The sequence below is a fragment of the Schistocerca cancellata genome, chromosome 7 (genome assembly GCF_023864275.1).
Source record: "Schistocerca cancellata isolate TAMUIC-IGC-003103 chromosome 7, iqSchCanc2.1, whole genome shotgun sequence".
NCBI lineage: Eukaryota > Metazoa > Arthropoda > Insecta > Orthoptera > Acrididae > Schistocerca > Schistocerca cancellata.
In genome coordinates, this window is record NC_064632.1 from 85,594,323 (window position 1) to 85,619,387 (window position 25,065).

General features: G+C 38.8%; 1 protein-coding gene across 1 annotated transcript in view; it reads right to left on the reverse strand.

Moving 5' to 3' along the window:
• LOC126092652 (dynein axonemal heavy chain 1-like) overlaps positions 1–25,065 on the reverse strand; it is an 894,951-nt gene that overhangs the window by 260,940 nt on the left and 608,946 nt on the right. The window contains exon 42 of the mRNA XM_049908374.1: positions 5,968–6,132. Within this exon, the coding sequence (XP_049764331.1) occupies positions 5,968–6,132 (165 nt within the window). The remainder of the gene's footprint in view (positions 1–5,967; positions 6,133–25,065) is intronic.

The following is a 25,065-nucleotide window of genomic DNA, read 5'->3' on the forward strand; positions in this document are numbered from 1 at the left end:
GAGGTTGATGGAGTCAGGTGAAAGGTTTTGTAGGGGGCCTAAGGTTCTGAGGATTCCTTGAAGCTCTGCCTGGACATCAGGAATGGGATTACCTTGGCAAACTTTGTATGTGGTGTTGTCTGAAAGCTGACGTAGTTCCTCAGCCACATACTCCCGACGATCAAGTACCACGGTCGTGGAACCCTTGTCTGCCGGAAGAATGACAATGGATCGGTGAGCCTTCAGATCATGGATAGCCTGGGCTTGCAGCAGTAGTGATGTTGGGAGTAGGATTAAGGTTTTTCGAGGAGGATTGAGAGGCAAGGCTGGAAGTGAGAAATTCCTGGAAGGTTTGGAGAGGGTGATTTTGAGGAAGAGGAGGTGGGTCCCACTGTGACGGAGGACGGAACTGTTCCAGGCAGGGTTCAATTTGGATAGTGTCTTGGGGAGTCGTATCATTAGGAGTAGGATTAGGATTATTCATGGCAAAGTGATATTGCCAGCAGAGAGTACAAGTGTAGGACAGTAAATCTTTGACGAGGGCTGTTCGGTTGAATCTGAGAGTAGGGCTGAAGGTGAGGCCTTTGGATAGGACAGAGGTTTTGGATTGGGAGAGAGGTTTGGAGGAAAGGTTAACTACTGAATTAGGGTGTTGTGGCTCCAGATTGTGTCGATTAGAATTTTGAGGTTTTGGGGGGAATGGAGCTGGAAGTGGGGGATTGAGTAGATGGGAGAGACTGGGTCTGTGTGCAATGAGAGGAGGTTGAGGTTTGCTGGAAGGCTTGTGGAGGGTGAGTGAGTTGCCTTTCCGGAGGTGGGAAACCAGGAGATTGGATAGTTTTTTGAGGTGGAGGGTGGCATGCTGTTCTAATTTGCGGTTGGCCTGTAGGAGGATGTTCTGAACAACCGGTGTGGAAGTGGGAGAGGAAAGATTGAGGACTTATATTCAGGATAGGAGTTGACAGGTGTGTTCATTGGCTGAGTTGATGTGTAGGTGAAGAATTAGGTGGGTGAGGGCTATGGACTGTTCAGTTTGGAACTGGTATAGGGATTGATGGAAAGAAGGGTTACAGCCAGAGATGCAAACTTTAAGTGTGAGGCCTTTGAGGGTAATTCCAAATGTCAGACAAGCCTGAGTAAATAAAATATGGGAGCGTAATCTGGCTAGGGCAAAGGCATGTTTGTGGAGGGAATGTAAATAAAACTTAATGGGGTCGTTGTGGGGATGTTGTGAGGGTGACATGGTATTAGAAGGTGGAAAGTGTAACACGAGGCTGAAATGAAAATGAAAATAAAAATAAAAGTATATGGGGAGAGAGAAAGGTGAACTAGAAAGCAACTGGAGATCTGGTGAGAAAAAAGTCGAAAAAGTGTTGGTTAAGGCTGAGCTATGTTGATTCTGTGGTGAACTTGGGTTGGTAAACAACGATGGGCACAAAGGTAAGGTGGTTGTGTTGCCGCCAAAACACATTAAAGGGTGAAAAATTTGGGAAAATTTCGAAAAAACAGCGTGTAAATGTTTTAAAAGGAGTGGTTTTAAGGTGGCAGATTATGAAAATGGGGCTAACAATTGTCTGACGAAGAAATAATGACGTTAAAACCTGTGGGAAGCGGCTAAAAATGATCAGTGATGTGGGAAAAACAGAAATGGAAATAAAGCGAAAGTTGTTAGAACTAGCCGAAATTGTTGTTTAATAGGTGAAAGGAACTGTTTGTGAACTGGGAACGGTGGATTTTATAGCAGCGGTAGTGTTGAAAGCGGAAAAAAAAATTTTGGTTATGGTTTGGAAGTGGGTTACGTGTTGCTGAGTATATATAGGCAGGATAAAATTGTATGGTAGATTACGGTAAAAAGGAGAAGGTGAATACAAAGTGAAAGTACTTGCAAAAACAAAAAGAGAAAGTAAGATGACAGAGATGATTTCGAAATGCAACAGTGACAATAACAAACGTAATTGTTGGGTTCAAATTAATTATATGAATATAATAGAGGGAAACAGTCCACGTGGGAAAACTATATCTAAAAACAAAGATGATGAAACTTACCAAACCAAAGCATTGGTATGTTGATAGACACACAAGCAAACACAAACACACACACAAAATTCAAGCTTTCGCACCGAGCGAGGTGGCGCAGTGGTAAGACACTGGACTCGCATTCGGAAGGACGACGGTTCAATCCCGCGTCCGGCCATCCTGATTTAGGTTTTCCGTGATTTCCCTAAATCACTCCAGGCAAATGCCGGGATGGTTCCTATGAAAGGGCACGGCCGACTTCCTTCCCCATCCTTCCCTAATCCGATGAGACCGATGACCACGCTGTCTGGTCTCCTTCCCCAAACCAACCAACCAACCAACCAAGCTTTCGCAACCCACAGTTGCTTCATCAGGAAAGAGGGAAGGAGAGGGGAAAGATGAAAGGATGTGGGTTTTAAGGGAGACGGTAAGGAGTCATTTCAATCCCGGGAGCGGAAAGACTTACCTTAGGGCGAAAAAAAGGACAGGTATACACTCGCGCACACACACACATACCCATCTGCACATATACAGTCACAAGCAGATATTTGTAAAGGCAAAGAGATTGGGCACAGACGTCAGTCGAGGTGGAAGTACAGAGGCAAAGATGTTGTTGAATGACAGGTGAGGTATGAGCGGCGGCAACTTGGAATTAGTGGAGGTTGAGGCCTGGTGGGTAATGGGAAGAGAGGATATACTGAAGAGCAAGTTCCCATCTCCGGAGTTCTGACAGGTTGGTGTTAGTGTGAAGTATCCAGATAACCCGGACGGTGTAACACTGTGCCAAGATGTGCTGGCCATGCACCAAGGCATGTTTAGCCACAGGGTGATCCTCATTACCAACAAACACTGTCTGCCTGTGTCCATTCATCCGAATGGACAGTTTGTTGATGGTCATTCCCACATAGAAAGCTTCACAGTGTAGGCAGGTCAGTTGGTAAATCATGTGGGTGCTTTCACACGTGGCTCTGCCTTTGATATATACAGGGTGTTACAAAAATGTACGGCCAAACTTCCAGGAAACATTCCTCACACACAAAGAAAGAAAATATGTTATGTGGACATGTGTCCAGAAACGCTTACTTTCCATGTTAGAGCTCATTTTATTACTTCTCTTCAGATCACATTAATCATAGAATGGAAACACACAGCAACAGAACGTACCAGCATGACCTGAAACACTTTGTTACAGGAAATGTTCAAAATGTCCTCCGTTAACGAGAATACATGCATCCACCCTCCGTTGCATGGAATCCCTGATGTGCTGATGCAGCCCTAGAGAATGGCGTATTGTATCACAGCCGTCCACAATATTAACACGAAGAGTCTCTGCATTTGGTACCGGGGTTGCGTAGACAAGAGCTTTCAAATACCCCCATAAATGAAAGTCAAGACGGTTGAGGCCAGGAGAGCGTGGAGGCCATGGACCACTCCATCAGTCACCGAATCTGTTGTTGAGCAGCGTACAAACACTTCGACAGAAATGTGCAGGAGCTCCATCATGCATGAACCACATGTTGTGTCGTACTTGTAAAGGCACATGTTCTAGCAGTACAGGTAGAGTATCCCGTATGAAATCATGATAATGTGCTCCGTTGAGCATAGGTGGAAGAATATGGGGCCTTTCGAGACATCACCAACAATGCCTGCCCAAACGTTCACAGGAAATCTGCGTTGATGACATGATTGCAGAATTGCGTGCGGATTCTCATCAGCCCACACATGTTGATTGTGAAAATTGGAATGAAGCCTCATCCGTAAAGAGAACATTTGCACTGAAATGAGGATTGCCACATTGTTGGATGAACCATTCGCAGAAGTATACCCGTGGAGGCCAATCAGCTGCTGATAGTGCCTGCACACGCTGTACATGGTACGGAAACAACTGGTTCTCCCGTAGCACTCTCCATACAGTGACATGGTCAACGTTACCTTGTACAGCAGCAACTTCTCTGACACTGACATTATGATTATTGTCAACTTCACGAAGAATTGCCTCGTCCATTGCAGGTGTCCTCGTCATTCTAGGTTTTCCCCAGTCATGAGTCATAGGCTGGAATGTTCCATGCTCCCTAAGACGCCGATCAATTGCTTCGAACTTCTTCCTGTCGGGACACCTTCGTTCTGGAAATCTGTCTCGATATAAATGTACCGCGCCACGGTTATTGCCCCGTGCTAATCCATACATCAAATGGGCATCTGCCAACTCCACATTTGTAAACATTGCACTGACTGCAAAACCACGTTCATGATGAGCACTTACCTGTTGATGCTACGTACTGATGTGCTTGATGCTAGTACTGTAGAGCAATGAGTCGCATGTCAACACAAGCACCAAAGTCAACATTACCTTCCTTCAATTAGGCCAACTGGTGATGAATCGAAGAAATACAGTACATACTGACAAAACTAAAATGAGCTCTAATATGGAAATTAAGCGTTTCCGGACACATGTCCACATAACATCTTTTCTTTATTTGTGTGTGAGAAATGTTTCCTGAAAGTTTGGCCGTACCTTTTTGTAACACCCTGTATATACACACACACAGTAAATATATTTAAAAAAGATGCTGTGACTTACCAAACGGGAAAGCACTGATAGATAGACACAATAAAAAACACACAAACATACACACAAATATCAAGCTTTCGCAACCCACGGTTGCTTCATCAGGAAAGAGGGGAGGAGAAGGAAAGACGAAAGGATGGGGGTTTTAAGGGAGAGAGTAAGGAGTCATTCCAATCCCAGGAGCGGAAAGACTTACCTTAGGGGGGAAAAAGGGACAGGTATACACTCGCACACACACACATATCCATTCGCACGTATACAAACACAAGCAGACAGTAAATGGCGTAATACCATTGATAAATATATAGACTTCGATCAGAAATCTGTTGCTAAGGCAGAATATTCATAATTTCTGTGTGTGTGCACTGATGAGAAACTGAATTGGAAGAGATATGCTCATTATGTGCCGAAACGTTTAGATTCAGCCACTTATGCTATTAGGGTTACTCCAAATTTTGGTGATAAGCATATCAGTAAATTAGCCTGCTACGCATTTTTTCATTCACTGCTTTCATATGGCATCATATTTTGGGGTAATTCATCATTAAGACAAAAATTATTCACTGCACAAAACTGTGTAATCAGAATAATAGGTGGAGCCCACCCAAGATCACCTTGCAGACATTTGTTCAAGGAACTCAGATATTCACAATATCTTCACAATACAGATATTCACTTATGAAATTTGCTATAATAACCCACCACAACGTTAGAAGAAAGGATTATCTTCACTATTCTGGGTTTAATCTGACCTTCCTCAAAAAGGTGAATTATGCTGTGCAAAAATCTTTGCTCATTTACCAAATAGCATTAAAAGTCTGACAGATAGAACATTTAAAAACAAATTACAACAATTTCTGAATGACAACTCCTACTCAATGGATGAATTTTTAGATAGGAAGCAGTAATTGAAGAAAAATAAAAAAGGAGGAGGAGATTATTTTGTGCAAATAAAACTTACATGAAATTGACACATTGCACATTGGAAAATGACATATTAATGATCTATGGAACAAGTATTAATGTAACATAATGTAATTTAAATGCTACTTCAAGTTCTAGTAAAGGTTTTCATCTTGATAATGTTATTCCACACATTATTTACACAGGATAGTATAGAGCTTGTCCTGTATGTTTTTGTTTGTTGTAGGGTATATGTAAGACTGTAATTTGTTCCATTGCTTATTACGAAATGGTTAAAAAAATACAGACTGACATTAGATACCAATTTTCCTTGATTTCCCTTGTATATTCTTTGATTTAAACACTTAAATACTGTAAATACTTTATTTCCACCACTTTATAGTCTAACTAAACAATGGAAAGTCCAGGATGAAATAAAAATACAGTCTAGCTGTTACATAAACTGTGTAAATGGTGCCACAAACTCTCTTTCTACTCACCGCTTTCATTTTAGCTTTGGCCGCTGCTAATGCTCTTTCAGTTTCCTCCAGTTCTGCCTTTGCCTTTGCTAGAGCTGCCTTCTTAGGTGCCACAGCTTTATTTACAAAATAATATTTGTACATTGCATGCACCCACATACAAAGAGATGTACATGCCTTTGAGACCTATAAAAGGGTAAATGAAACAATATACATCATAAAGATTAATAAGGAAAATTACAAATAATGGACACTTTATGTGATTACTAATCAAGATAAAAGCCCAAACTGAAGTTAAATATAAAACAGTGAAAAGAGTTTTAAGAAATCAAATGAAAGGAATATATGCTTGGCATGTGTGCTCATTCACTCATATAGAAATGATAAATAAGATCCTTCAAGCACATTTAACAAGTTAAACTGCAAATTAATTAAGAGAGGTAGATATTACAAGCTCCTAATGTTGGTAGTACTAACAATCATTCAACTCCTGTACTCTATTTGTGCGTAGAAAGTCAACAATGTGAAAAAAACGCAGTTAGCATGAAAATTAAATCTTTTATGCTACAGTCATTTGCTGTAAGTGGTTGTTATTAGTCTGGTAATGGTAGAAGATAAACTAAACAGGTAATTTGAAGGAAATAATGATGTTCCTAAACAATGTAAAAACACAAGACAATTTTACTATTAGCCTTGTACATAATTTTGAGTGGAAACACAAATATCACAGATGAAATGAGTAGCACTCACATAAAAATCCTTCAGAATTTTTGCATGTCCTTGTTTGTCAAGAGCGTCAAGGGCATCTACAACAACTTCATCACCAGAAGAAAATCAGATGCTTTGAGTGAGCCAAAGACAGTACATGAGACTATCACAAACCATTTACGTAAGTCATGCAAAGAAGAAACTGAACCAGGACTACAAATAAACTCAGTTAAAATGAGCAATTCATTCTTCCTTAGGAGGATAATAGAATATGAGGTCATGGAAATAATGTCAATATTCAAAATAAAAACATACAGTGGCTGGGATGACATATCATTTACATTACTTAAGGAATGTTAAAATGAGTTAATAAAACCAATAACACCTTTAATAAACAGTCCAATTGGCCAGAGAACCTTTCATGAACTCTTAAAAATTACTGAGATATGTCCACTGTATGAAAAGGGAACAACCGGTTGCATAAATAATTACATGCCAATTTCGTTTCAGCATGGATTCCAGAAAAGAAGATTCACAATAACAACAGTATCAAATTTTTTCCATGACCTGCTAAACAGACTCAATACAAGAAAAAAGTGACTGGGGCTTTTCTAGATTTGTCTATGGCATTTGATTCTGTGTGTCATTTGGTATCACACTGTCCACTCACATCAATGTGATCACCCATCAGATATTTGAATAACTACCTTTTGCAGGCAGACAACGGTGAGCTGTGCAGGGAGAGAGTCAATACGGTTCTGGAAGATATGAACAGGGATGTGGAGTCATGCCAACTCCAGTACCATGGTCAGCTGTGCTAGATTTCTATGCTGATGTGAGCTGCCTGATCAGTAAACTAATCCTGGTGCTCTCTGAATCACACATGTACACTGCAAGCTGAGTGACACATTGCACTGTCCTGCTGATAGATGCCATTGTGCTGAGGAAAAACAAACTGCATATTGTGCTGACCAATTGTGCCTTTCAGAATGATGAGATAACCTAGAGAAGGCCACAAAAACTTTCCCCACACCTTATTGCTCCCTCTTCCGACCTGGATCTTTTCAATGATTGTAGTAGGGTATCTGATTTCAGACATTTCTTCAAACTGTGTATGTCAATGTTCATCTATCTGACGGAGCATAAAATGTGATTCATCTGAAAATGCCACCTGTCACCATTCAGCGGGCAGCCAGTTGTGTTCATCGCCCATGAACAGCAGTCAGCATGGATGCATGAACGAGTATCTGCTGCGGAGGCCTGTACCCTATTTTACGGAATACCAGGTCTTTACTATTCACCAGCCATGGCTGGACAGACCATGTCAAAGTTACAATCAAGTGAGTTACAATATAATGAATTACAGAATAACATCTAAACTTTATACAGGTAACGTATATAGACTATGTCATGTTCACTGTGTCCATTCGTTTTCTTCATAGTCAAAGAATTCTAGTGAGCATTGTTTTAGGCCTTCAGGAATTTGTTTCTTGAAGTTGTCCACTGTCAGGGTCTGCAATTCAACAGGTAGTTTGTTGAACATCTTCACAGACATCACCAGAAAACTGTCTCCTGTTTTGGACAGTCGGCTGGTTGGTAGAGTTATGTCTTCTTTGCTGTGGGTATTATGTTTATGTATGTTATGCCTCTTGCTGTAGGTGTCTAGGTTTTCCCTTATGTGGATAAGACATAATAATACATATAAACAGTCACTATTCCCAATGTTCTGAATAACGGTCTGCAGTGTTCCTGGCTGCTGCTCAATGTAATTATTCTTATTGGCTTATTTTGAAGTAGCACCACGTCCTTGCAGCCTACTGAATGAGCCAATAGCTGTAATCCATACAAAATGTGGCTATGGAACAAAGCATAGTAGACAGTTACCAGAAACTGGTCTCTAAACACTTTTTTAATCTTCATAGGAGGTATATTACATGAGAGAGTTTCTTGCATACATGCACAGTGTGTCCATTCCATGAGAGTTGTGGTCTATTGCTAAGCCTAACAGTTTTACAGATTCTATATGGTCAGTGTATGTGTTTTTCCTAAGGCTGTATACCATATTCTGGGTTTTTTCTTCGTTTACTTTCATCTTGTTGGCGATGAACCATTTTTTAGCGTTTTTGAACTGTACATCAGACTTCATGACTGCTTGGGCAGAATTTTCCCCTTTGGCAATAAGAGTGGTGTCGTCTGTAAACCGTAGTGTCTTATCAACTTCACTTAGATCATTTACAAAAATGAGGAAGAGGAGAGGGGCTATGACCAAACCTTGGGACACGCCGTGTTCTACCTTCTGTTCCTGGGATGTTGCTCCTTGGGTTGAAACAATTTGCTGCAGACTATAACATGCACCTAAATTTTTAAGCATTTTTAAATAACATTTTTATTATTACATTGTAGAGCCTAACTAAAAAAAAATCTTAGTTTATAAAGCTGAAATGACCTTTGAAATCCCTGAAAACTTTTATCTGAACTTCCTTCTTCTTCTTCTTCTTCTTGCTCTTGATCATCATTGTTGTCCTCTTCAAATATAAAATGGTCTTCACTACCAATGAGAGCATTACTTATGCCACACTTCATGAAGGACTTAACAATAATGTCATCTCTCACACTAGATCACAACTGTTTTATTCACTGACATACTTCTTTGATCATAGGTTATTTTAATACTCACTTCAGCATGAATTCATGTTGGATTTCATCCAAAGTAAATCTTCCCAGAATAACAGCAAGCTATGTATTTCTGTGTCTCAATTTCTCTTTCACAGAATTTTTCAAATGACTACTAAACAGATCTAGCACAAGAAGACAACTCTTCTTCAATGAAGCACCTTTCCTTCTCTTCAACACTCTCTTAATTCATAATTTCATACCAGCCTCATCCATCCAACCCTTGTCATGTATGTGAACAAAAGCACCTGGCAGTATTTCAGAAGGTTTTGGCATTGTTTTAGTTTGAAAATAATCATTGGATTAAGTTTAGTACCGTCAGTACAACATGAAAAGACAACAGTGCATTTTTTCATGTGCATTTGTTTTTATAGTTACAGTTTCAGCACCTTTTGTAGCAACAGTTCTGTTACTTGTGACATCAAATGTCAGAGGAGTTTTGTCGATATTCACTATTTGGCTTAGCTCCGCAATAGTTTTCTTTTGATGTTGAATAATACAGGGATGGAAAGAAAAGATTTTCTCTTCATACTCTTGTGACATTTTCTGAGATATTTTGGTTTTGGTTCACATGCTGAGTCCATGACACTTCATAAACCTGTAGCACCAACCAACTCAATCCTTTAAAGTGTGTTAAGTTCCACTGTAGTGCTAACTTATGAGCATTTATTTGAATCATTTTTGGACTAATTCCAGTGCCAGTTTGACAGTGTCCTTGAATCAATTTCAGTACATAATCTTCTAGGTTTGGCCACTTTACATTTATTTAGTCCTCTACTTACAAACTTAAGTCTCTCTCATTTTTTCCAGTTATTCTTTGGTTCATGGTGTGGGTTCCTGTAGTCATGTCCTAGTTCACGAACCACGGGCAATGTATGAGTGGCCAAGTTAGTGGTCCCGACAGTCGGGATACCAGTTACTTTGGAATAAGGCTGGGCATCTCGGACATATTCTGAGTTGTGGTCACCTTTGTGCTCATATGGCAAAGACTACCAAATCCACCGGTTAGTCCCTCAGCCGTTAGGGATAAAACCCAATGGGACTCGGGGCAAGTAAGGCTAGCAACCTGCTTCCCTGGTACTTTAAATACGATGCTGGCAACAATCAGAGCAAAATGCCTCGGACTTTTGGAGGTGACGGAGTCCCACCTCTAACTGACAAACCAGGGACTCCTAAGATACGACTTGGCAAACAAATGGTAATGAGATGGGGAGCTATTAATATCAATGGGGGATACTCTGGGAAGAAAGTAGAGCTGGCAGAGGCTGCAAGTAAGATGGGGCTGGACGTTTTAGCTGTTAGTGACATTCGGGTAAGGGGTGAGAAAGAAGAGGAAGTGGGAGAATACAAGGTCTACCTGTCAGGAGTCAAAGCAGGAATAGCACAATGGGGTGTAGGGCTTTACATCAGGAAAGAAATGGAACCCAGCGTAGTTGCAATAAGGTATGTAAACGAATGACTGATGTGGATAGATTTGACAGTGTCTAGCAAGAAAATTAGGATTGTGTCAGTATATTTGCATTGTGAAGGGACAGATCAAGATAAGATGGATAGTTTTTATGAGGCACTCAGTGATGTAGTTGTTAGAGTAAAGGACAAGGACAGTGTTCTGCTCATGGGTGATTTTAACGCCAGGATTGGAAATCGAACAGAAGGGTATGAAAAGGTTATGGGTAAATTTGGAGAGGATATGGAGGCCAACAGGAACGGGAAACAACTCTTGGATTTCTGTGCCAGTATGGGCTTAGTAATCACAAACTCCTTTTTTAAACATAATAACATTCACCGGTATACTTGGGAAGGCAGGAGAACCAGATCTGTCATTGACTATATAATAACAGACCAGGAATTCAGGAAGGCTGTGAGGGACACACGTGTATTCAGGGGATTCTTTGATGACACTGATCATTATTTAATCTGCCGTGAAATTGGGATTGTGAGGCCGAAAGTGCAGGAGGTCGGGTCCATATGTAGGAGGATAAGAGTGGAGAAACTTCAGGATAAGGAAATCAGGCACAAGTACATAACAGCGATCTCAGAAAGGTACTAGTTAGTTGAATGTAGTCAATTACAGTCATTGGAAAAGGAATGGACAAGGTACAGGGACACAGTACTAGAAGTGGCTAAAGAATGTCTTGGAACAGTAGTGTGTAAAAGTAGGATGAAGCAAACAGCTTGGTGGAATGATACAGTCAAGGCAGCCTGTAAAAGGAAAAAGAAGGCGTATCAAAAATGGCTACATACCAGAACCCAGGTAGACAGAGAAAGTTATGTTGAAGAAAGAAGCAAAGCCAAACAGATAATTGCAGCATCCAAGAAGAAATCGTGGGAAGACTTTGGAAACAGGTTGGAGACTATGGGTCAAGCTGCTGGAAAACCATTCTGGAGTGTAATTAGCAGTCTTCGAAAGGGAGGTAAGAAGGAAATGACAAGTATTTTGGACATGTCAGGAAAACTGCTGGTGAATCCTGTGGATGCCTTGGGCAGATGGAGGGAATATTTTGAAGAGTTGCTCAATGTAGGTGAAAATGCGATCAGAAATGTTTCAGATTTCGAGGTAGAATGGGATAGGAATGATGATGGAAATAGGATCACATTTGAGGAAATGGAAAAAATGGTCAATAGATTGCAGTGCAATAAAGCGGCTGGGGTGGATGAAATTAAGTCAGAACTCATCAAATACAGTGGAATGTCAGGTCTTAAATGGCTACACAGGATAATTGAAATGGCCTGGGAGTCGGGACAGGTTCCATCAGACTGGACAAAAGCAGTAATCACACCAATCTTTAAACATGGAAACAGAAAAAATTGTAACAGCTACAGAGGTATCTCTTTAATCAGCGTTGTGGGTAAAATCTTCTCAGGTATTGTTGAAAGGAAAGTGCGAGCATTAGTTGAGGACCAATTGGATGAAAATCAGTGTGGGTTTAGGCCTCTTAGAGGTTGTCAGGACCAGATCTTTAGCTTACGGCAAATAATGGAGAAGTGTTATGAGTGGGACAGGGAATTGTATCTATGCTTTATAGATCTAGAAAAGGCATACGACCGGGTTCCTAGGAGGAAGTTATTGTCTGTTCTACAAGATTATGGAATAGGAGGCAAACTTTTGCAAGCAATTAAAGGTCTTTACATGGATAGTCAGGCAGCAGTTAGAGTTGACGGTAAATTGAGTTCATGGTTCAGAGTAGTTTCAGGGGTAAGACAAGGCTGCAACCTGTCTCCACTGTTGTTCATATTATTTATGGATCATATGTTGAAAACAATAGACTGGCTGGGTGAGATTAAGATATGTGAACACAAAATAAGTAGTCTTGCATATGCGGATGACTTAGTTGTGATGGCAGATTCGATTGAAAGTTTGCAAAGTAATATTTCAGAGCTAGATCAGAAATGTAAGGACTATGGTATGAAGATTAGCATCTCCAAAACGAAAGTAATGTCAGTGGGAAAGAAATATAAACGGATTGAGTGTCAAATAGGAGGAACAAAGTTAGAGCAGGTGGACGGTTTCAAGTACTTAGGGTGCATATTCCCACAGGATGGCAACATAGTGAAAGAACTGGAAGCGAGGTGTAGCAAAGCTAATGCAGTGAGCGCTCAGCTACGATCAACTCTCTTCTGCAAGAAGGAAGTCAGTACCAAGACTAAGTTATCTGTGCACCGTTCAATCTTTCGACCAACTTTGTTGTATGGGAGCGAAAGCTGGGTGGATTCAGGTTACCTTATCAACAAGGTTGAGGTTACGTATATGAAAGTAGCTAGGATGATTGCTGGTACTAGTACATGGGAACAATGGCAGGATGGTGTCCACAATGAGGAAATCAAAGAAAAACTGGGAATGAACTCTATAGATGTAGCAGTCAGGGCGAACAGGCTTAGATGGTGGGGTCATGTTACACGCATGGGAGAAGCAAGGTTACCCAAGAGACTCATGGATTCAGCAGTAGAGGGTAGGAGGAGTCGGGGCAGACCGAGGAGAAGGTACCTGGATTTGGTTAAGAATGATTTTGAAGTAATAGGTTTAACATCAGAAGAGGCACCAATGTTAGCACTGAATAGGATATCATGGAGGAACTGTATAAGGGGGGCTATGCTCCAGACTGAATGCTGAAAGGCATAATCAGTCTTAAATGATGATGATGATGATGATGATGATGATGATGATATTCTTTACTAACCTGCCAATAGTGAAAGGTTTGTTTCTGTTGGTGGAGGCCCGAAATGCCACTCAGCTGCACTATTTCCATGTATTTCTGCATATGGTATTATTTTCAATTTGTAGTCTGCATCATATAAATACCTTTTTTTTCCATTATGAAATTAGCCACTAACAAAAATGTACCGTTACCTACAACACAAGCCAAGTTCACTAGCACTGTAGATTGCAATGATGCATCATAAGCTAGAAAGTGCTCTGGGTTTCTGATAGCGGTTTGGGAGAGATACAGTGTTGGTAAGCTTGTGAATCATCACAGCTCACCTTCATTGCATCAGTACACTGCTGCAGGCAGTTGAATCCAATGTTGCCAGATAGAGATAGGTTTCCTGCAGCATCAAATATATGGCCATTTTTAAGACTGGGGGGAATTTTAAACCAAACAATGGACATATTTATATTAATTTTGAGCATAAGACGCACCTGAATTTTGGAGACAATTCTTCAAAGAAAAAAGTGTATCTTATAGTCTGTACAGTCCATAAAATACGTACATAGCATGTTCACTGAATGGTCGTTGAAAAGACACTGTTAGTAGGCCCTTGGTTCTTCAGGATGGTCAGTAGCCCAACAATTACATGTCTCTTAGCCTGTACACATATCTGCAGCTGTTGTTCACCCCTGTCATCTAGAGCCCATGGTGCATCACAGCTGCCTCGGTGCCAGTTTTGGATAGTACAATTTTACCACATACACTATACTTTAACCATGGTGGCATGTGACTATTTTACAACTTAGTCATTTCCACATTACTACAACGACTGCACCAGAGCATAAAAAAAGTTAGCAGACCTATATAAAGTAGCAAGCTGTGTGTTAAAAAATGAATACAGTATGTACAGGCTCCCTTAACAGATACAATAAATAAATTTTTCATATTGGGTAACTTGCAGAGTAGAGGAAAGAGGCAACATTTGTGCCTCTCTAAAGAAAGGTAGGAGAACAAACCCACCTCTCTGCTGTCATTGATCTCAAATATATTAGTACCAGTTATGACAGACAGATTAATGATTTATTGAATAAACAAAACATTCCCAAGCATGTCATAATTTGGGTTCTGAAGTGTCAGAAATACAGAATAAGCCATAGGATAATTAACAAAAGTGATAATGTGAGCGAGTCACATGCAAACAATAAGAGAACACATGTCTTTTCAAACCAAATCTAATGTCTACTCCATTCAGGTATAGTACACTTCTCAAGATTTTCTCAGTGTCACATATACTCAGCACACTCTAATATTAGGTGAAAGGATGGCAAGGCTTAAGATTTTCACATGAAAATGATGACTTGATTGTCTTCGCAATCAGTGAAAGAAAGCCTACTTTGTTTTTAATACCGAAGACTACCACTAGAAAATGCAGAAATTTTTAGAGGATGGTATGTACCAGAAGCTTAATCATGATCCGACATAGTCCATCATCAGAAACACAGGAAATCTATTAAAGAATACTAATATTTCTGAGCCTTTCCACATTGCTAAACATACACAAGAACGGCATCATCTTAGGCCAACTGTTGGTGTCATCAGTTTGCCTACTTACAGACTCATCAAACATCTGGCAGCATTATTAGCACATAAAGTGGAACACTGTGAAGGGAGCACTATGACTCAACCTAGGTCACACCAGATGCACTCCTCCCACACTGTGAGATGATGACTAACAAAGTGGGATATGTGCTGCAGAAATATGGATTCAGACCAGTATTCCAGCCTAATTCCAAGATACAAGATATGCTACAGCCTGTTAAAGTTGACTACATCTTCACATGCCTCTATGAATACAGCAGCATCTACATAGGCCTAAAGATTTCCTCTGTTTCTGAGTACTGCACTGAGCTCATGCAACATATCAAGCAAAGGGGCGTTTAGAATTTGGTAGTTGATGAATATCAGCTATAGAATAAACGAAAGATACAGCCTGGAGAGACAAGGGTCTTGGTGTCATCATACCAGGACTCCATTATAAAGGAGGCAGACAAGACTCCTACCATTTTAACTAAGATCAAGACTGTAGACTAAGTAGGGCATGGGAGCTAGGCTTTGGCCACTGAACAAAATCAAAGACAGATGCTTGATGCTTGCAAGGAGATGGAAGTGCCAATTTCAAATGTGGTACCAGCCCCTTGCACCACTTCAAAAGCAAAGTACTGTGAACTACAATGAGTTTACATTGCATTTTACCAATACAGTATATTAACCATTACTCTCTGTAATACAATTTATAGGAAATAATGAAATCAAATTTGGTAAATTGATGCCCTTCAAATTACAAATTACACAATACTTAAAAAGATATTTCTGCTGTTAACCAAAATCTGCTAACCTACAGACCTCTAAGGAACAAATTGACATCAACCACTCAAACAAGGAAATGGAAAACAATTGCAGTTTAATGAGAAAATTCACAAAATATGTGACAGATGGGATGAAGAAAATTTCTCAATTCTACAAACTGACTTGAAATTACAGTTTGTCACAAAAAGTAAATACAGGAAAAGTTCTTGCACTGTTTGAATTTTGCAGAACACTAAAGAGAAGAAGAAATGGAAGAGGAATAATTTCTTTCTGACAAATTCCAAGTAAGCCATTGCCATCTAAGTAACAGTAATCAGAGAGAATCTGAACAATCATAAAGAGCGATAAAAGTTCAGGCTGCTACTTTACGACACTTAAATTCTTGGTAAGAAGGTAATTGTGCTTCAGAATCATTGGAAACACTCTCTTGCACAACAAAATAATGATAATAATAATAATAATAATAAAATATACATCTCTGCCATAGCCGGTCCCAAGCCCAGTTGAGAAAGGAGGAGCAGGGAGGAGTAGCAGCTCGTTAAAAAACTTTGGTTCACCTGGCCCGGGTGATAGTACTTCGTGAGGGCCCCTTGCCAGGGATACGGTGAAGACCTCAACGGCAGCGAAGGTGAAGAAGATGGACTTCGGTACGGCGGAACTGGCAGAAGAGGCAGCCTCTTGCCCAAGGTCAAAATGGACAGAGGGCACAACGGTTCCACACGTTAGTGGCATCACCTCGACAGTGTCTGTTCCACATGTTAGTGGCGGCTGAATAAATAACATTCCAGGCTAACAACCTGGTCTTACTTTGGGAATTCAGGGATGACCTTGGATTACCTACTCTTTACAATTTACAGCTTCAAGTCGCAATACGGAAAGTTCGCACAATGGATACTCTACCCTAGGTGGTAACTCTGATGAGGAATCCACCGTTACATCATGTAATGCAATGGGACCTAGGATTCTGGGGAGTCCCAACATTTGCGGTGAAGAAAAGATGAAATATACAGGAAAGCCTTCCAAGTTTCAGTTCAAGAAGTACTACTTTGGAACCTTAAATGTAAATTCTCTTCTGAAATCTGGGAAAGAAAAGGAATTAGAATTATTTCTGCAGAAGAACGATATACAGATTATAGCAGTTCAGGAAACACGATTCTTAGATGAGGATGTAGCTGATACACAACATTATAGAATTTATAAAGGGAAACCAGCAGTGAGAATAACAGAAAACATGCCGATGTTTGGAACAGCATTTTATGTAAACAAAAAAATCATAGATAGTGTAACAGAATTTAGATCGAATTCAGAAAGGATATCCATGTTAACAAAGAAGTGCAAGAATAGAAGTTACACCCTCATAAACCGTCATGCACCTATAAATGCTGACAACAAAAGAACTCTGGAGAAAGTAAATAAATTCTGGGATCTTTCAGAATCTGAAATTTCTATCATACCTACAAAGAACGTTAAAATACTTCTTGGTGACTTCAATGTGCAAATTGGGAGGGAAAAGAAATTTAGAACCATTGTAGGTGAATATCCAGCACACTCAAGAACAAACAGAAATGGTGAAAGACTGATCAACATGTGTAAAATGTTCCAGTTAAAACTCATGTCCACACACTTCCGCAAACCGTCAAGAAAAGCCAAAACCTGGAGACATCCAAATCCCAACCTAGGCAAATTTCAACTGGATCACGTAGCCATATCTAAAATCTGCAATAGATGTAAGAATTAACAAAATGGAAACAGCATATGGTTTGACCAAAAATATTTACAACAAGAAATGTATATCTAGAAAAACAAAACTAAAACACTACACCACAGTGGTATGACCAGAATGTTTATATGGATCTGAATGCCTAACGATGAACTATAAGATGGACAAACTAGAGGTACTGGAAAGAAGGATTATTAGAAAAATAATGGGTGCAATGAAAACTGCAGATGGTTGGAAAATAAGTAGTAATTAGGAGATCTATAAAAACATAGCTAAAATATCTGAAGTAATGGCCAAACGAAGATTAACCTTTCTTGGACATCTCTACCGAATTGATGGAAATAGACTAACAAAACAAATACTCCTATATTTCTGGAAGAAGAAATCGACAATAGCATGGATTACAGAAGTAAGAAAAGATCTTGAAAGAAACAACATCAAAGAATCAGAAATAGCAGAAAGAAACTGTTTTAAAAACAAAATACTAAATTTGGAAGGCTTTCAAAGCAGAAGAAATAAAAAATTGGGAACAACATGGACAGAAGAAAGGAAGAGACTTCATGGGGAAAAATATGAAACAACAACAGAGGAAGAAGAGGAACCGAAGTTGTTAATGTGATCCTAGTTGGTCACCTTTTCATTAGAATAAAAGCAAAGACAAAAATCAACCATAAAGCTTCCTCGAAAGACAGAGTTATATGAAGTACAAGGAAAAATATTATATAATGGGAAACAGAGAGTCTTCAAAGGAAATAGCATTTTTACTGGGTTGTAACTCCCTATTTATTTCAGATTGTCCAGTATTAATACTAAGATGGACATTCAAATAAAAATTAAACTCAGAGACAAGAGGTAAATGAGAAAGTAGTGAAACACTGGAATAGATACATTTACAAATAAAAGTTTGTAAAGTAGCAGAACAGGATGACATTTATTGAAAACTGTATAACCATTTTGATGAATCTGATCTTACATTACAAAATTCATGCGAGGTTATAGAGATGAATAAGTACACATTTTAACATTATTGGTTTATTTTATTGACGAAATTAAGTCATCTGAAAACATTCTTAGACTAATTAAAATGAAGTATAATTAATTATGATACGTAATCACTAACTAAAAATGTCTCAAAATCAATGAAAGCAAAAGTACAACATTTTTCACAGAATTTGTACATAGAAAACTGATCGTACTTATCATTCAGCTCATCATGAAGATGCAGGATTCGTGTTAGTAACAAAAACTAATCCGTATTTACAAAATTATAAATGAAAGTAATTCAAGTATTATTGTAGAAAGGTATTTCATATTGTATGGTCACGAAGATAGTGGTATTTCAGTATTTTAACTGTTTCATAAATACTGTAACAAATAGTAGAAATATATTTTATAACCAATTTCATAAAAACAATGAAAACTCAATTGTAAACTTTAAGAAGTCTGAAACAATGTATGACCTAACATCATGATTGTTAATTTGTATATAAGAACCAGCAGCAGTAGCTGTACAGAGGATTTTACAATTTTTGTAGAGTTAGTGTTGCACCAGTCTTTGTCAGTTTGTGATGCCATAAACAAATTTTCAAAGCAGTTGGACTGTTTTGCCTTCATCATTTAATGATTGACTAGAGATGCAAATTAAAGACCACACATAATATTATAGGTTGTAAAAATGCAGCAAACAAGAGTTACACATCTCACAGAAGAGGTTATTCTCTAAGTTGTTTGATAAGTCTGGTGAAATTCCATGAATTGGAGAAAAATTTTGTCAACCTGCATGAGGTATGTGTTAATACTTGTAGCAATTGTACACGAATTTCAGAATCACATATATAAAGATGTTAACTGCTGACAATTTTTTTAAGTGACCACTGTAGCAGAAAGTACTGTGAAATTATTTAACATTTTAATGTGAATGGCTGAGCAGCAGGACAGATCAAAACTGAATTGCATAAAGTTCATGGGGAATTTCACCAGTAATGAAGATCATTTATTTCTGTATCAATAAATTTCGATGAGTTTGTAGAGTCAATGGAAAAGAAAAATTGTTTTCGCTACCTAATTGATACATCCCTATCTAGGATTTGTAATGGAGTTTTGTAATCTGGTGCAGAATATCTCACTAGCCTCTCCTTCTGCAATTTATCAAGTTACTCAAAACCACTAAAGTGATACCAGTCTTTAAAAAGGGAGATAAGCATCTGCCCCAAAACTATTGACCAGTTTCTATGGTCCCAATTTTCTCTAAGTTTTGAATCTACAGTCAATTAAATGACTATTTTGAAAAGCATTATATCCTCTCCAACGGACAGTTTGCATATCAACATTGTCAAAATACCACCACTGCTGTCACTGAAGTTCTTAACCAGGTGTTAAATGCATTCGAAAATAAGGATCTAGTATTAGTTGTACTTTGTGATCTTAGCAAAGCCTTCGACTGCATACCATTTAACACCCTACTTGCAAAACTGGAATTTTATGGCATACACAAACCATCTTTAGATGTAATCGAACCATACTTAAGTAACAGGAGACAGTTTGTATCAATTAAAAATAAATGCTCCTCGCTGAAGGAAGTTCGACTGGAGTGCCTCAGAGCTCAGTCCTAGGTCCTTTTCTGTTCATCATTGCACTTAATGACTTACCTTATCATGTAGGAGCAAATTCAATTGTGTGTTATGCAGATGACACAACACTGCTCAATACACACCATGACACAACAGAACTGCATCAGGCAACACAGGAAAAACTAGAACTAGTAATAAATTGGTTTTTTCTAATGAACTCCTATGTAATCCTGATAAAACACAAGAACTATTTCTGGGTTTAACTACAGCTGTTGAAAGCAAATCAGTAAAATTGTTAGGATTCCCCAATGATTCAAAATTAAACTGGGAGGAACACATTAGCCATATCTGCAATAGAATAGCAAGAGTGTGTTATCTCATCTGGAAGCTGACAGATGTAGTCACTGATGAGTATCTAAAGGTGGTATATTTTGGCCTGTTTCAATCACACATTTCCTATGGCATATCGTTATGGGGGCATTCTTGCTTTGTCAGTGAAATTCTGAAAAATTAAAAAAAAAAGGAATCAGAATAATGAGTAAAGTTAAGCCCAAGGAACACTGCCACCCCCTCTTTATCAAGCACCTGATATTAACTGTTGTTCCAAGATGGCCGCCGAGTAAGTGACGCCAGAAACCATTTCCAGAAAGTTAAGTGATTTAGACAGGAATATAATTTAGTTTAACGCCGACAACAAATTAAATACATGCATTAGTGTATCATTTAGTCTTGCCGTTAAAGGTTTGACTTTTCTTTACGTATTTTTTTAGAAAACACGAAAAGATCGTAACTTCGCGAAGTCGTGCTTAGGCTTAAATTTTGTAAATGTGTTTGTTTCTTGTTTCACGGTAATTTAACTAATTTCTCAGTAACAAATAAGTAAACTACCGTAAATAGCATATAACTTCATTGTTTTAATACAGATTTCAGAAAAACAGCGTAACTTTATATCAGAAACTTGCTTATATACATTTGTTTATAGGCCTAATTCTCGTAACGTTTTTTTAGAATCAAAGTTAAAGTATCTCGTTTAATTGTTCTTTTTTTCATTCCATCGAGTGAAATATAAAATAAATAGCATATACCTTCATTGTTTTAATACAGATCTCAGAAAAACAGCGGAATTTTAAATCAGAAACTTGCTTATATACATTTGTGAATAGGCTTAATTCTTGTAACGTCTTTTTTGATTTTCGGTAATTTAATTGATTTATTCTAGCTAAAGTATTATTTTTGCCATGAGTGAGAAGTGCCTGACTTGCCGTAGAATTGTTAGTTCCAGGATTTGGTGTGATGGATGTAGTAGTTTTTTTCACTGGGGGGACTGCAGTGGCATGGGTGTCGGGAAAGTGGATCAGGCTCATCAGTGGTTATGTAGGATTTGCAGCAGAGATAGGAAGATAGTGGAATAGGAGGGGAAAATTGCTGCCCTTCAGGCTGAGCTAGATCGGGCTAGGGAAGATCTGGACAGGTTAAGGAGGGAGAAGGGCAAAGAGAGGTGGGAAGTGGCAACAGGTAGCAGAAGGAACAGGCCTAGAACTAAGTCTGACAGTTTTGTGGTGAATGTCAAAAATAAGTTTGACCTGTTGCTTCAGTTAGAAACTGATGAGCCTCAAGCAGATGTAGGTGTAGACAGGACACAACAAACTTTCAATAGGAAATTGAAAAAGAATGTAGGAAAGCCATCGAAAAGGAAGAAAGTTTTGTTGTTAGGCAGTTCTCATGCCAGAGGTGTAGGCCAACTTCTGCAGGAGGAATTAGGACCAGAATACCAGGTCACAAATTTTTTCAAACCAAGTGCTAGTCTGGATCAGGTGACAGAGGATTTAGGTTCACTCTGTAAAGGATTTACCAGGGAAGACACCGTGGTTATTGTGGGAGGGCCAGGGAACAGCATCGACAGAGATCCTGGGTACAGTACAGAGTGTGACCTGGTAAAGATTGCGTTGGCATCGAGACACACCAATGTTGAATTTGTATCTGTCCTGAGACGCCATGACCGGCCTCATTTGAACTCTTCTGTTGGGAGAGTTAATTTGGAGTTGGAACGGCTGCTTGGGTCGGGTGCGGGGGCTCATATTGGTGTGGTTCCTGTTGATTCTCTCAGTAGGTGGGACTATACCAGGCACAGCCTACATATCAACAGGAAAGGGAAGGGGAAACTGGCTGGGGTAATAGCAGGAAATTTAAGGGGAGGAGGCACTGCCATGAATGGTAAAATACCAGTGGTTACAGGTGTTGGAGCAGCACCTTTTTTAGGATAGGTAAGACAGAAAGATGTCAAGTTCTACGAGAGATCAGGACTGAAACAAATCTTCAGTTTAGGAAAGAAATTAAACAGCACAATTCTAGCACATTGGATCACCAATCACAGCTGTCAATTATAAATTTTCACCAATCACCAGAAATTTTATCTCCACAAAGTTGTATCTCAGTCCTAGGTAATTGCATTGATGAATTAAAGTCACCCAACCCAGTTGACATAATCTGCCTCTCTGAACACCATGTGACCACTGGTATAGCAACTAGGCCTAAGCACAATGAGAAACTCAGACAGGAGAGTACTGCAAATGTTAGAATAAGGAAAGGTTCTCATAAAAGTATAATTAAAAATAATGTAAGTATATTTCATCAAAATATTGGGAGTTTAAAGAATAAAATAGATGAGCTTCTGGTTTGTTTAGAAGATTTAGAAGCTGAGGATGAAATAGATATACTATGCCTGTCTGAGCATATACTGATATGGATAAGGTAAATGTAAGTGGATATAAGCTCTCTGCACATGTAATGAGAGAAAATATGGAGAAAGGAGGAGTTCCCATATATGTCAAAAGTTATCATTCTGCAAAAAATATAGATAACAAAAAAGTTTTGTGTAGAGAAACATATAGAAGCATGTGCCTGTGAGCTTAAATTAAATAAAGGCACATTTATAATTGTAACTGTATATAGGTCCCCATCAGGAAATTTTCATCTGTTTCTGAAAAATTTGGACTCCTTGTTGTGCTATCTGTCAGACAGGGGGAAGCAAATAATTATTTGTGGGGACTTCAATGTAGATTCTCTGAAAGAGGGTAATAGGAAAAATGACCTTGAAGTATTACTCGGTTCTTTCAATTTGACACCCTTTATTGATTTTCCTACTCGGGTGGTAAAGGATAGCAGCTCACTGATAGATAACTTCTTTATAGACCAAGATAAGTTTAACCAGATAAATGCTCAGCCTGTTGAGAATGGTCTTTCTGATCATGGTGCACAGCTAGTTACAATATATGACATAGCTCCACTCAGCAATACTAAACAGTCCTCCAAAGTAGTACGTTCAGTCAACGATTTAACAATTGCAAATTTCAGGGAAAGCCTACAGCAGTTAGACTGGGATGAGGTGTACCGTGAACCTGATGCCAATTTAAAATACAATTTATTTCATGACATTTTTGTAAATGCATTTGAAAACTGTTTCCCCAAGAAAATAGTTAAATATACTCGTAAGAAACCTTGTAACAAACCATGGCTTACTAAGGGTATAAAAATATCTTGTAACCGGAAAAGGGAAATGTATCTGACAGCAAGAAAGACTAGTGACCCAGAAACTATCAAACATTATAAAAACTACTGTGTTATATTAAGAAAAGTTATTAAAAAATCCAGAAGTATGTGTATCATGTCTGAAATCAGCAACTCTGATAATAAAATTAAAACAATTTGGAATATTATTAAAAGAGAAACAGGTCAACCAAGAGCACAGGAAGACAGTATTACCATCAAATTGAATGAAAACTTTACGAACAAAAAGTCAGAAGTTGAAAATATTTTTAATAATCATTTTCTAAATGTTGTGGATATAGTAGGATCCAGGTGTTCATTAGAAGATGCTAGGCTGTTAATGGAAGAGGCCATACCTATGCAATTTGATACAATTGAAATCTCACCCACTTCTCCCTCTGAAATTAGGAAAATAATAAACTTGCTTAAAAGCAAAAACTCACATGGAATTGATGGCATTTCCAGCAAAATACTAAAAGCTTGTTCTCAACAGATAAGTAAGATTCTCAGCCACCTGTGTAATAGCTCTCTGGAACAGGGCATTTTCCCTGATAGACTGAAATATGCTATTGTTATATCATCATCATCATCATCATTTAAGACTGATTATGCCTTTCAGCGTTCAGTCTGGAGCATAGCCCCCCCCCCCCCCCCCTTATTCAGTTCCTCCATGATCCCCTATTCAGTGCTAACATTGGTGCCTCTTCTGATGTTAAACCTATTGCTTCAAAATCATTCTTAACCGAATCTAGGTACCTTCTCCTCGGTCTGCCCCGACTCCTCCTACCCTCTACTGCTGAATCCATGAGTCTCTTGGGTAACCTTGCTTCTCCCATGCGTGTAACATGACCCCACCATCTAAGCCTGTTCGCCCTGACTGCTACATCTATAGAGTTCATTCCCAGTTTTTCTTTGATTTCCTCATTGTGGACACCCTCCTGCCATTGTTCCCATCTACTAGTACCTGCAATCATCCTTGTTATACCTTTGCATAAAAAGGGGGATAGATCTGATGTCAACAATTACCGTCCAATCTCCCTTCTAACAGCTTTATCCAAAAATTTTGAGAAAGTAATGTATTCAAGAGTAGCTTCACATATCTGTAACAATGAAGTACTAACAAAATGTCAGTTTGGTTTCCAGAAAGGTTTTTCAACAGAAAATGCCATATATGCTTTCACCAATCAAATTTTGAATGATCTGAATAACCGAACACCACCCATTGGGATTTTTTGTGATCTCTCAAAGGCTTTTGATTGTGTAAATCATGAAATTCTGCTAGACAAGCTCAAGTATTGTGGCATGAGTGGGACAGTGCACAAATGGTTTAATTCGTACCTAACTGGAAGAGTGCAGAAAGTTGAAATAAGTAGTTCTCATAATATGC